Source organism: Plectropomus leopardus, chromosome 19 (genome assembly GCF_008729295.1).
Source record: "Plectropomus leopardus isolate mb chromosome 19, YSFRI_Pleo_2.0, whole genome shotgun sequence".
Classification (NCBI taxonomy): domain Eukaryota; kingdom Metazoa; phylum Chordata; class Actinopteri; order Perciformes; family Serranidae; genus Plectropomus; species Plectropomus leopardus.
In genome coordinates, this window is record NC_056481.1 from 16,459,999 (window position 1) to 16,473,157 (window position 13,159).

The following is a 13,159-nucleotide window of genomic DNA, read 5'->3' on the forward strand; positions in this document are numbered from 1 at the left end:
ACTTTTCATCCATTAACAATTACAGTAAAGTCCTGGAAAATTATTCATGCAGGTGCCATCTTTAAATTTGGTATCCAGTTCCTTAAATACATCCATACCTGTATCAGTACACGGTCTCACAAAGGATTCTAGGTTCAAACTTTAATGAGCTGGGGTCCTCAATGTAATATTGGCAACCTGCTGATAGTGTACTCTGCCACTCCCCCAATGCACAATAGGGCTGCAACTAATGATGATTTTAATCATTGATTAATCTGTCATTTATATTCTAAATTAATCAAAAAGTTGTTTGGTCTATAAAATGTCAGAAAAGGTAAAAATGTAGATTAATGTTTCCCAAAGCCCAAAATGAAATCCTCCAATGCCTTGTTTAGTCCACAACCCAAATATATTGTGTTAACTTTAATAGAGGAGAAAAGAAACATGAAAGTATATACATTTAAGAAGCTGAAATGTTTATATTTGACTTTCTAAAAAAAATTAAAAATCAAATCAATTAATCCGTTATCAAATTAGTTGGAGATCAATTTAATAGTTGACAACTAATCGGTTTATCATTGCAGCTCTAATGCCAGCCCGAACAGTCTAGAATTAGGAATAAAAAATGTAGTTTTGAAACCGATCAGCTATATTTCTGATTCCTATATTCTATGTGAGCATTGAAACCAATTGCGTATTTTTTATTGCAGTGTTAGCTAATCTTATTCCAGTGATGGCATGGTTGCTTAAATGAACCACCATGCCAAATGTGAAAATGTAAAACAGCAACAGAATATCACTCCAAGAGTATCTCCAGCTTTAGGCCAGTTATGTGCGTGTGAAGTGTGTGTTTGTTGTGCACTACTGTCTGTCTCAGCATGTGGCACTCCTGAGGGATATACACCTCGAGAAGATGTAGAGAGCAGAGGGATACGATGTGTGTGTTTGCATCTTTGTGTGGGTTTTTGTGTCAATGTGTGTGCTGTGCATGTGCGCCTAATTAGTTGGTTCTGCTGGAGGGATGTGTTCAGACAACCCCTGTTGAGCAAGAAGGCTTCTTTTTATTTTTATTTTTTTGGCACCTGGAGTTTCCGAACTCAGTTGTCTTCGTCACCTAGCTTTTAAACACGTCTCTCTTCTTGCTTTCTCCACATTCAAGCTTTTCTTCCTAAACATACATGCACTTACACACAGAAAACACATTTTGATGAATGGCAGTGAATAAAGGAAATCCACTGTACAGGTGTGCATAATTGTAACCAGGGAGCTAATTATTTTTCACTAGAGACAAGGTCATTACCCATGTAATTGGCTCTCACAGGGTGGCATTGATCATTTGATTGGTGTTGTCTTGAAGGTAGAGATCCACATTAGTGGGAGGGTTGGGACATACATTACTGTCAGTCACCTCAACTGTAATAAACCAAACTCAATTAAGGAGAAGCAGAATATCTCTGTCTTTGTGTTTCTTTAATCCTTTGAAACCTGAACAAAAATTTGGCTTGATTTCTTGCAATGAGCAACAACAAATTGCCCAAAAATAAGTAAGAAATTAGAAAAAAGAAAAGTCACAGTAAAATTACCTCAAATTAGTAAAATAAATAGATAAATATAAAGGGAGAACAAAAAGAAAAAATATAAAATAAAATATAAAAGAAAGTCGAGGCAAACAAGACTTTGAAAAATCTGCTTGAAAAATTATAATAACTCTGTAAAATAAATTTTGATCATTTCAATACTTTTTTTCTATTAGCTTTTTTTCTTGTTTCCTGAGAAAATTCTCCCTAGACATTTTTTCATACCTCTTTTTTTAAATAATTTATTAATTTTATTTACTAATTTCTCATAATTTTTGGCACATTTCTTACCAAGATGCTCGTTGCCTTTTCCCCCTTTTTCTCCTTTTTTTAAAATAAATTACACCAATTTGCTCAGGGTTCAAAGGTTTAAATACTTGTGAAAGGCATCTGAAAGCAGCACAAGAGAAGTAATATCACTCCAGGTTCCAAAGGATTAAATTTAATTGTTTTTGTTGTTTGTTTGTTTTTTTGTTAATTAACTTGCTGATGCTTTGATTGATAGCAGTACATTTTTTGAAGACCCTTAAGTGAATGTTTTTTGTATGAGGGGTATTGCTGCTGGAAGACACTGTATGCACATGTTTGCTAAAAATTAGGGGTGTAACAATACATCAGTCTTGAAAAATATATCGATTCAATGAGCAGTATTATAGATGCAAAATACAAAGCATCATCTTTAATATATGCCTTTATTTTTTAAAATTCATATAGCATGTCTATAATCACCATTTCCACCCAAGAAGTCCTTCCCAAACAATCAGTGCTAGTAACCTCGTACCAGGCAGACAGTGACAGGCAGCCAAGAAAAAGACAATATAGTAAGGATATTTACTGATATTATTTCAAATTGATTGCAGGCCCCTGAACTGAATCGAAATAAAATCTGTTCATGCCAGACTTTGTGATATCAACAAATATTGTATCATTTTCAAATAAATCTATGTAATATAATATTGTGATGAAACTTGTGATTTGTTCCCGTAATAGCCAATCCTGACCAGCCTCATGGTTGTTAGCATGTTCTCTATAGGAGAATACTAAAGGATGGAGAACATAGCATGCCCCCAGTCTTAGATTTTGATTGTAATGTCTCTTTTTCTTCTCTTATTTACAGAGTCTGGGCTCTGCTGACCGAAAGGAGAATCAGCACAAGAAGTAAGCTTGATCCATGCAATTTTCTGTACATTTTTTCACCCATCCTTGATTTTCACTCTTTTGTCTATATTTATTTTTTTCAAGAAAACCAAAAAAGAAAGAACAAAAATGAGGTAACAAGGGACAAAATTCTGGGCCCATTTAAAATTTAGTTACAAATTTAGTTTTTTTTAAATTTTTATTCATTTATTTAATTAATTTTTGACAAAGTCAGTTTGCTTTGTTTCCTGTTTTTATTGGAACCCTGATTTTCCCTTTTTGGGGGGATGAGGGGGTGCTGGTGTGGCTCTTTGAAGTCACAGACAGCCAAAAAGTAAGAAGTAAACAACAGAAAGCAGCATGGACAGAGGGTTGAGAAAACTTTACGCTGGTTGCTTATTGCTTATTATATACACTATCTCTTACTTATTCAGTATCTCTTTCAAAATCGGTGCAGACTAAGTTGCATCGATATTTCAGTGCTGCTTATGGAGATGAAGTTTAATTAGTGACGGTGCATTGTTGCATCTCACTGTTTAAGGAGTTGACATTCGATGTTGTGATGTCGTGTTTCCATCAATGCTGACTGAAGCTGGAGGTGATGAAAATTTGTGTCTACTGCATTTGACGCGGGTAGAAATGCAGATTGTACACTTTCCCGTTGCATTATAAAGATGTTAGCAGATGTTGGCAGGGTTTTTGTGCAGTGGAAATGAGGCTTTTCTCAGCTCTAGCTGCATTTAGTGCAGTGGTGGACTAAACCGTTTTGCACCTTAAAGGTGTGAGGGGGGCTTCAGAAAGCTTCTACTAGTCTTTTAAACAGATTTATTCAGCCAGTTTAAAAAGTTATTCTTATTACTTAGAAAAGAAAAAAGAAACAAAACCTAACTTTTCATCCCAGGCCCCCACTTTTCCCCCATTACAATGCCCCTGGTGGCAACAAAAACTAAACTTAAAATCAATAGTTCATTATGGTTGTCATTTTGTCCTGTTGTGAGACCACAACAATCTACAGATATGTAAGACCTGTGTTACCATGATAATTAAACTCACAGGTTCGCTGACCTTATTCGCAGAAATGATTATGTCTAATGTCCCATTATGGTTCAGGAGGAACACTGAAACAAGAATCTGACCTGATTCTTTTGTGTCTAGATGCCAGTGTTTGTGTGTGTGTGTGTGTGTGTGTGTGTGTGTGTGTGTGTGTGTGTGTGTGGTTGAAAAGTAAGTTAAGTCTGTCTAAGCCTGACTCATAATCCATTCCATAACGGTAATTCTTCTCAGTCAATGCAGTTTTTCAGCATGGCACTCTTTGGATCGATTAGAATTGGGTTTAATTTGCCAACCGGAACAAAAGCACTCACAGGTTTTAAACCTTCTTTCAGTAATTCCAGAAATGAAATTATGTGAGAAACCCAGTTATTGTGTAAAAGAAAATTAAGTTGTGCAGTGTTTTTCCATAACTGGGAGTGCCTCTGCCAAATGATATCTTGACAATGACATGTTTTGTGAGAGACGACACTGTCAATCACTCAAGCTGTATCTTAACTGGTTTTTAAAAAAAATAACTTTTGTACTTTGTCATAGTTTAGTGAGAAGCCTCTCTGTTTAATTTGCCCATTCTGCTGTTACTTGTCAAGGGAAACTCAAAGATGACCCTATACGAATAAACAAATCATTACTGTGAATAAATTATCTCAGTAACCTGCACTGTTTGGGGGTCAATAATAGAAAACAACAATCATTTTAATAAAGTGCTGAAGTGTTGATGTTTATTTGTAGGCCAACACAGAAGTTAACATCGCCCTGGTTCTATTGACAAAAAGCCAGCAGGATTTCACCGTTGGATTTTGGTTATACTTGCATGTTTTGTTCAGCAAGATAATCTTCACAAATTCACACTTCCTTTATGATTTTTGAAGCATAAATGCAATCCCCAATGTTAAGCGATAAACAAACTATGCCACTGTCACATGACTTTAACGTTGCCACAAGCTTGCAAATCTGTCTTTGCCATGATTACGTTCTGTAGTCTAACTTAGCCAGTTGTTAGCAACTGTCTGTTTTAAGTCAGATATCACAAGTGGGGTATTTATTAACATATTTTATGTTGTAGAACATGAAAGTCTCTTCAGCTTGTGGTAACAACAGACCTTTTTTCAAGCATCTAACCAAAAACCCATTCAAAAAACCCATTGACTTTGAGGCTAGGGAATCAAGAGTGCTAAAATGCTAACTCATGTCCAGGTTTTAGGACTCATTTTGCACCACTCTATGGAAAACAACCCTTCTGGAGTGTCTGATATAACTGTGTGAAAAATTGAAACCTAACAATTGAGATGCACTGCAGATCACTGTCAGCTGACAAGGGGCATATCGTGAAAGACAAGTGGAGCAGGAACTTAAACATATTAGTTGTATGTTTTAGCTGCCCAGCAACCAAAGCCATGGACACTCATACATATCTTCACAACATATTTCTCTCAGGTCTTTTTCTTCTTGTCAGCAGTGCAGCCAGCATGGCCTTTGGCCCTGGACTTTCTCTGTGTGAATGGATACTTGAAATGACTGTGGACAAAGTTATTAAATTTGTTCTCTTTATCCCAGTCCAGGACATTTTAGGATGCCTCACTTTGATTAGCCCATTAGATGATTTTTTTAAACAGCTGCCTTCTTTGAAAGCTACATTATTGCTTTAAATCAAAGCCTGTATGTGTGTAACATTAGTCCTTTCCTTCAGTACATTAAGCCAGGTACTCTTGAAACTATTGATTGTTTATCTTTGTACGAGCAGTCTCGAGTGTGATAACGTGTTCACTTAGGTAAAATACAGCTTTCAGCTGTCTATGCTTGCTGGTTTCATAGCAACAGGCCTTTGCTTTCTAAACATGGAGGACTGTATGAGTGTGTACAGTGTGTGTGTTTGCAAATTTGTGTGTGTGATGTCCTGAAAACACCCCATTTTAGTTGTTAACAAACCAAAAAATGGAAAAACATAATCAGGCAAAGAAAAGTTCACTTGCTGATGAAAAAATGTTTCCTAATAGTGCTTTTTATGTTTGGTGTATGTCTGTCCTGTATTAGTGATTGCTGTGTGTTTCAGGCTGTTCAGACAGTAATTCCTTGATGGTGGGACATGTGCTGCATCTTAGGTGTAATGTATACTTTTTGTCATATCTGATGCATCTGATGTGCCAGGTGTGCTGCCACAGCAAGCACATCGTGTGCCAGGATGGGAGACATCTGTTGCCAGGAGACGAGCAGCTGTATTCAAGAACCAGTTTAGCCACCATGGGATGTCAAATAATAGAATTCTCCCCCCCGAAAAAGATGGAAAGAGAGGAGTGTTTAGTTCGCCCTGTCACACATTGTATTCTATTTCATTTTTATCAATCATCATTTTTACTGTTTACATGAGATAAAACCTTGACATGACAAATGAGTTACATCTATATATGATGATGGATGGCAAGTTGGTAAATGTGTATTAAAGAAAAAAAATTTTAAAAAAGAAAGAAAATTAAAATAAAATTTAAAAAAATTAAAGAAAAAAAGAATAAACAAGATACATTCACACAACAGGTTCCCAACACTTACATATATCCCCGTGATCCTCCCCTGCATTATTTCACCTGCACAGGGTAGATACAATGTATATATGCTCAGTGTATAAGACCCCTTTAAGGCACATTTATCAAAGTGTAAAAAATCAACCAATAACTAATAAAATATAAACAATGATTTTAAAACAAATAAAAATACATATATAATGAAATTAAAATGGATAAAAGAAGAAAGAATCATAAGAAAAAAAAAGAATATATTAAATATTTTACAAAGTCAATATGAAGTAATTAATGGTTTCATCAAACTCTGCCATATATTTTAATATAAATGATGCCAGCAGACACTTGACGGACCATAATTGAACCTATACAGTGGGGTAAATGGGAAACAGTATGCACATACATACATGTGCATGTTTTTCATTGGAAAATAACCTGAGCGACATATGACAACAAACAGGCATTTCTTTAATAACACATAAGTGTGTGTGTGTTGTTTGCCTGTGTGAGTGAGTATTAGTTTGTGTTCTTTAATATCCCGTCTGTATTATCTCTTTCCGACCATATGAACAGTCATTTCCTGGCTGTTATTCTGCCAGCTTTCCATTGGGGAGATGATTAGTAGTTTTAAAGGTATATCGCATTTCAAGAACATTTAGCCTCAAAGTGTAAAAACAATTTATGAGGGATTGTGTTATCATCCTGTTTCTGCATCTCAGTGTAGATAAATCTTTGCTTATTTGTGTCTCACAAAGTGAAGAGATGTATTGAGTATCTTGTATTCATTCAGTCTCGACCAGTGTGTCAAGGATTCAAGCTGCTCCTTTTCTTACCTGCGAATGGAATATTGCTAAACTCTGGCTCGTTGTTCCTCCAGATGGAGATGATCATTCATGCCTTTATTTTGTCCCACTTGGATCACTGCAATTCTCTTTTTCATGCCTTAGCAGATAATCACTGGATCATTTACAAGTGGTTCAGACTCCTGCTGCAAGGCTTATTACCAGGTGTACTAAAAGGTCTCACATTACCACTATTCTGATAGCTTTATGCCCGCCAAACTCACAGTAAGGAGGACTCCTACACAAAGCAGGGCAAAAAAATGATACCATTTCACAAGAAGGATGCATTTTTTGCATGGATTTTTATTGAACAGGTTTCAATGCATTGTCAAGACATTAGGGATTGTTATGCTTCAAACTGCCTTGTTGTCTCTTTCTTTTGCTGTTGTTTATGAAGGTATTTAGCCATAGTTTTCTTAACTGATTTTAATGCCTTAATTAACCTGATTTGGTCACTGACATCCTCAGACTTTAGCCTTCATAGTTGTACTTTGGTCTGCCTTTAAAGTGTTTTTTTATGGTACTTTTGACGTTATGGCGCCTGGACTGTCTCTCTTTGGGCTTGCTATAACTGGATACTGTTTGTAACGTTGTCAAAAATATCAATTTATTGATAAAGTCTAATTATTCATGCCTTTATTTTGTCCCACAAAACTGAATGTTTGACATGGTTAATATTCATTTTTCTCAGTGTCGATTTTATCGATACTACTGTGCCGCTTTCGCTTCTTTCCAACAGCGAGTAGACACGCACCCCTGCAACTCCACCTCCTGTCAGTCACTCACAGAGCTGTCTATTTTCGTCATTCATCTCATACACTCTAGTTGTATAAAGGATTTTACAGCAAGGTTTTGTTTTGTTTTTTACTTGCAATTTCGAATATGTGACAATCATAGAGACTTTTCAAAGTATATACTGCAGCAAGAAGAATATTGATTTCATTAATGTAAAAAAAGTTTTAATTATTGATGTTTACTGTGGAAAGTAAAGTCCTAGCAAAGAAGGGAATATTTGTTGTTCTCATGTTACTGCTTATTTTCACCTTTTAATGAAGATATAAAATTGTATGCCCTCAATGTCAGTTTTTGCCCTGCAGTATCAAAAAATTTCATCAAATATTGAGATTTTTCAATGTATTGAAAAAGTATTGTGACAACACTAACTGCCTGTTGGTTGCACTTGGTATTTAACACACTGATGATTATTTACTTTACTGTTTTGAATTGTTAAGTACTTTTTGCTCATGACATCTTGTACTCTACTTAAGAACATTTGCTATACTTGTATTTCCAGCTCCTGCTGAATGCAGAAAATACAGGAAGGAAGGAATAATGGAAGGATGGGACACTGGGGGTGTCTTAGAGGCTGGGGGATGCTTTGCGTTTTTCATGGAGCAAAGGGATTTAGGTACGGATGTCAGGGAAGAGAGAACTTGATTAGACTAATTTATTCACAGGAGCAGGCCATGTAATTGTTCTCATATGGGGATGACGTACTCTAGGTGTGTGTGTGTGTGTACACGGGTGTGTGTGTGTGTGTGCGTGTGTGTGTGTGTGTGTGTGTGTGTGTGTGTGTGTGTAAGAGGGGATATTTGTTCATTAGCAATGTACCTCACTTAGTTTTGTTTAGATAATAAAACCAAATTCTAGTTCAGAGTTATTTCTCAGAAAAAATAACTTCATACCTTAACTTCAAAGTAGGGATATGGTGTTGGATATTGTCCATACTGTTGAATATTAGAGGCCTGCAGAGACACTTTCAAATAGATGAAGAATAACTTTTCCAGCAATACAAGAAAGCAATACATTTTCAACTTTTCCATTCTATCCCCACTTAGTGGTTGAGCAAGATAAACTAGTTACCTATGTTTGGTGGGGAGGTTAACACAGCTAGGCTAGTACCATTTGAAGTGTGGCTAACAACAGTTTAAAAGCAGAAACACATAGAATCCCAAACTGGATTAGAATCACCTATTTTTGTGCTTTATAAAATGAGAGTTAAAACATAGGCAGGTATTGTTACTTATTAATCTAACCCTCTTGGGTCCCGGAGCTCTCTTCATCACACAAAAGCTCTTCCTAGATTCACCCTTGTTTTACCCCGGTTTCAGTCACTCTCTCTCTTCGCTTTTTTTTGCAGCCTCCATTAATGGGGCTCTTTTTCCTTTGGTATGCAAGTTTTCCACAGTTATTTTGTTTGTTCTGCCCTCTGCCATTTCCACTACTTCTGTGGACAGTAATGACAACTGCAAAATCACATGTTCACTGCAAAATGACTGCTTAGCTGCGGATAGCTAGCACTGAACATGGGAAAACAAACAGCACAGTTCTCTTCCTGCTTTTGTTGTACAATGGTTGACGTACTGCCTTTTGTGTCGTAAATTGGTCATTCATTTGTCCCCAGGAGATCCTACCTGGAGGCAGGCAGAATTATATAGTCAAAGCTAGGCTAATAGCAATTTTAGCAGTTTTTTCATTGTTCTATAGCCATTACATTGTGCCACCAACTTAAATTAAGAATGAAATGTATTTTTTTAAAAGTCATCTCTGGAGGTTTTAAGAAGAAAATATGCACACCACTTGAAATGTAACTTTTAAACAACTATATTATAGCTCTAATAAAAGGCTTTTGTCTTTGAAGTGAAAGCTTTCTCTCTTAAAATTTAGGCAATCACCTTGATAATAAGTAAGACTGCTCTATTGTTGAGATAACTGTAACACTTTCAATTCTTCTCACTCTTTTTACTCTTAAGACGCCTCAGACCCAGCTGCTGTTTTACCACCACGTTCCCCCACAGTTGAAGGACTTTTCCTCCTGGCAGTAGCTGCCTGTTGCCGTGGTTACAGGTGACACAGGAGCCAAAGCCCCTGCAGCATTTAATTCACGGCAACATCACAGGTTTTGTGTATTTCATTCAGCACTACAGTACACAAAGTCCTGAATGAGACTGATCAAACAGAGCGTCTCATGTCTCAGATCAGAGGGCAGGAGATGAGAGAGGAAAAGAAGAAGAAATCGTCCGATGAGGTACATCTTATCTACCAGCCACAAGCAAAGGTGTACACATGCCAGTGAACATGAAACAATGTTTTTCTATCTCTGCGGTTTGCATCAGTTGGAAATAAGCGTACAGAGAAAGCAAGCGAAAGACGACCCACCACATCACTCTATCTCATCCCCCCAAAGGGACAATCCAAGGCAAATTCTAGCAGAAAGATAATAAGGACTGAGGTTTCCCGCTGTCTGACCGACGTGAAACACATTCCTTCATTTTTCCAGACTTTTTTTCTTTTCACCTCATTTTTTTCCAGGGTTTTGAAATCCCAGTGTAAATACATATTGGGGAGTATTTACAATAGTGGTAATGGTGGTAGGAGAGGGAGCTAACTCAGCGGGCCATAGGAGACTGCCGTTGGCGGACTATCTGAGTGTGTGACTGTACAGTTTATTTGGTGTGTATGTGGCACACATGTTCTTCACAGCAAAGTGTGTTTTTACCCTAAAACTGTTCACAAAGTGGACATTTTACAAATTTGAAGTGTGTAAACTGTGAATATTAGCAACATTTGCCCCTGTTTCTGTATGTAAGTTTGTGTGTGTGTGTGTGTGTGTGTGTGTGTGTGTGTGTGTGTTTGCGCTTATTTGATGTGGCTTGGCTGCAGTGATGTTGGGTTGTTTGAGAACTTCCCAAGACCAGGCTGCCAGGCAAAAGAACTGAGCGGGCAGAGACAGCAATTGTTTTGGTAAGGCATCCTTGCCATGAGTGTGTGTGTGTGTGTGTGTGTGAGAGAGAGAGAGAGAGAGAGAGAGAGAAAGGGAGAAAGCAAGCTTAATTTGGGGTACTTGCTATGCTCACTGCTATTCTAGCAGTGCATAGCCTTTTCCATTCTGGCTTTATATACAAAAAGCGGACACACACACACACACACACACACACACACACACACACGTAACATGGTAACATGCAAACACCATCCTCACAACCACATTAGCTGAGGGAGTTCTCAGAGAAAATGTCTTTCCTATTATGTTGCACAACAACTTAAATCGTTCACCAAACCTCTGCCTCCACATTTGAAACCACACATCAACTTCTGATCAGCTTTCCCAAAAACATCTCAACACTTTGGATGCTCATAGTTTGCTGGCTTGCAATTGTACAAATATAATTTTAGGATTAAACTCCTTTTTGGTACAAACAAACCAATTCAGCCTTTTCATCCTAATGCCATGTGAAGACATTTTATAGTACAGTTTGCATTTTTTATTCTCACCAAGCGACCCTACAGGATTATCCCTCACTGAACCTTATAAAATGTTACTGGCAATGCTTAGTAAGAACCATAATGGTGGCTAGGTGGTGGCTCTGCATTCCCCCTGCATTTTGTAGTACAAGACCTATAAAGTTGTTTGACTGTCTCATTTGAGGAGAGGAAGAAGCTCCAGTCTAACACATGATTCAACATTCTTTGCTTTGCTCAAAAAAGGCTGTAACAAATGCAATGTTCAGGCAACCTGTCAAACACTGGACAACAGCTCCATGTGGCCAATATGAAGAAAATATCATTTTTGACTAGCTAATACTCCCCTAAATGCAGTTTAAACCTCAGCAACATTAAATTGGATTTTCATACTCAATATAAATGCCTGTTTACCAAAGTGGAGCAGTATCCAACCCACATATGACCCAGGTTGAGAGGACGGGTCGCAAAGCCAGGCTGGATGATGCATATTGACTCATTCAGATTGTCCGCCAATGCTGGTTTAACCCACGTCACTCCATCTGTCTGAAAGGGGTATTTGTTTGTGTGTTTCCCTGCTCCTCGACCCAATATTAACTTTCTCTTCCCAATGCTTAACCTTTACTCTTTCCCAAACCTAAACCTAATCCTAGTAACCTAAACCAAAGCTTTAACTGTCAATTAGCTCTTTAACTGGACAAATGTTTACTTTCATGGATTTTGCTCGACTTTTCTATCCTTAAGGTAGACATTTGGTTCTCACAAGTATAGCAATACAACAAACCCACACACATCTCTCTCCCTCCTCGAGGTTCCCTTCTCCTTTCCAGCATAAATAATCCCCTCAGTCTGCTGGCACGACCCTGATTGGAATCTCGACGCCGTGCTCAATTGTGGCTTGATGGGGGAAAGTGGGGTGCCCTGTGCGTGTGTGTGTGTGTTTAAAGCTGTTTCAAGGCCATAAACATAATACTAGAGGGGTGTCCACCTCTGTTAGGCCAGGCCTCTAAAAAACCTCAGTTTAGGACCAAGGCTGGCACACAGACTCACAACTGTGGACTCACAGAAGCTATTCAGGCTCATTCACTTCAACGATAGCTTATTTACTGCAAATTGCAAAGAGAAGGATCCAAACTGGAATACATGCACGCTCTCGTATTGCCTTTTATTCGCCATTTAGCTGGTCAGGCTGTGAGCCATGAGCCCTTACAGGCCGGCAGCAGTGCCGCAATACTGAGCGTGCCGATACAGGGGGTTAAGATCCAGGCTCCACAAGGTTTTATCAGCTTTTCTGTGTCCTAGAGGAGACCAGCTGGAGTCTTATGTGGAGTTTTATGAGGAGATTCAGTGCAGAATTATTAGTGGGTTACAATGTCATGTGATGTTACGTGACTGTTGTCAGGTTTGTGCAGATTCCTGACAGCAGTGATGAGGCTTTCAGAGAAGTCCAGCCTCCCCAAACACTTGAACATGATTATGTTACTGTATGTCTTTCCTGGATTGTGGCCAACTAATAAATCAGAGTCGATGCCTCTGCTCACCTTGGATTTAAAGTACAGTAACTGATAGTGTGTGTGCCTTCCTACACTGTAAAATCTGACAAGTTGATTTTACTACACTAGGAAACAGTGATTGCCTTGAAAAATGCAAGTAAATATGACTATTAATTATGTTAAGTTGGGTTGTTTTTTTTCAAGAGATTTTTTTTCATTTTCATGCCTTTATTATAGCACAGTTACAGTGTGACAGGAAAGGGGGAGAGAGAATGGGGACGACACGCAGCAAAGAGACGCAAAATTTAGATGGATTTACTTAA

The 13,159-nt window shown here is 37.8% G+C and overlaps 1 protein-coding gene across 1 annotated transcript in view; it reads left to right on the forward strand.

The window, feature by feature from the left end:
- The window catches only part of LOC121958366 (ankyrin repeat and fibronectin type-III domain-containing protein 1), a 169,049-nt gene that overhangs the window by 97,345 nt on the left and 58,545 nt on the right, over positions 1-13,159 (forward strand). The window contains exon 6 of the mRNA XM_042507254.1: positions 2,674-2,714. Within this exon, the coding sequence (XP_042363188.1) occupies positions 2,674-2,714 (41 nt within the window). The remainder of the gene's footprint in view (positions 1-2,673; positions 2,715-13,159) is intronic.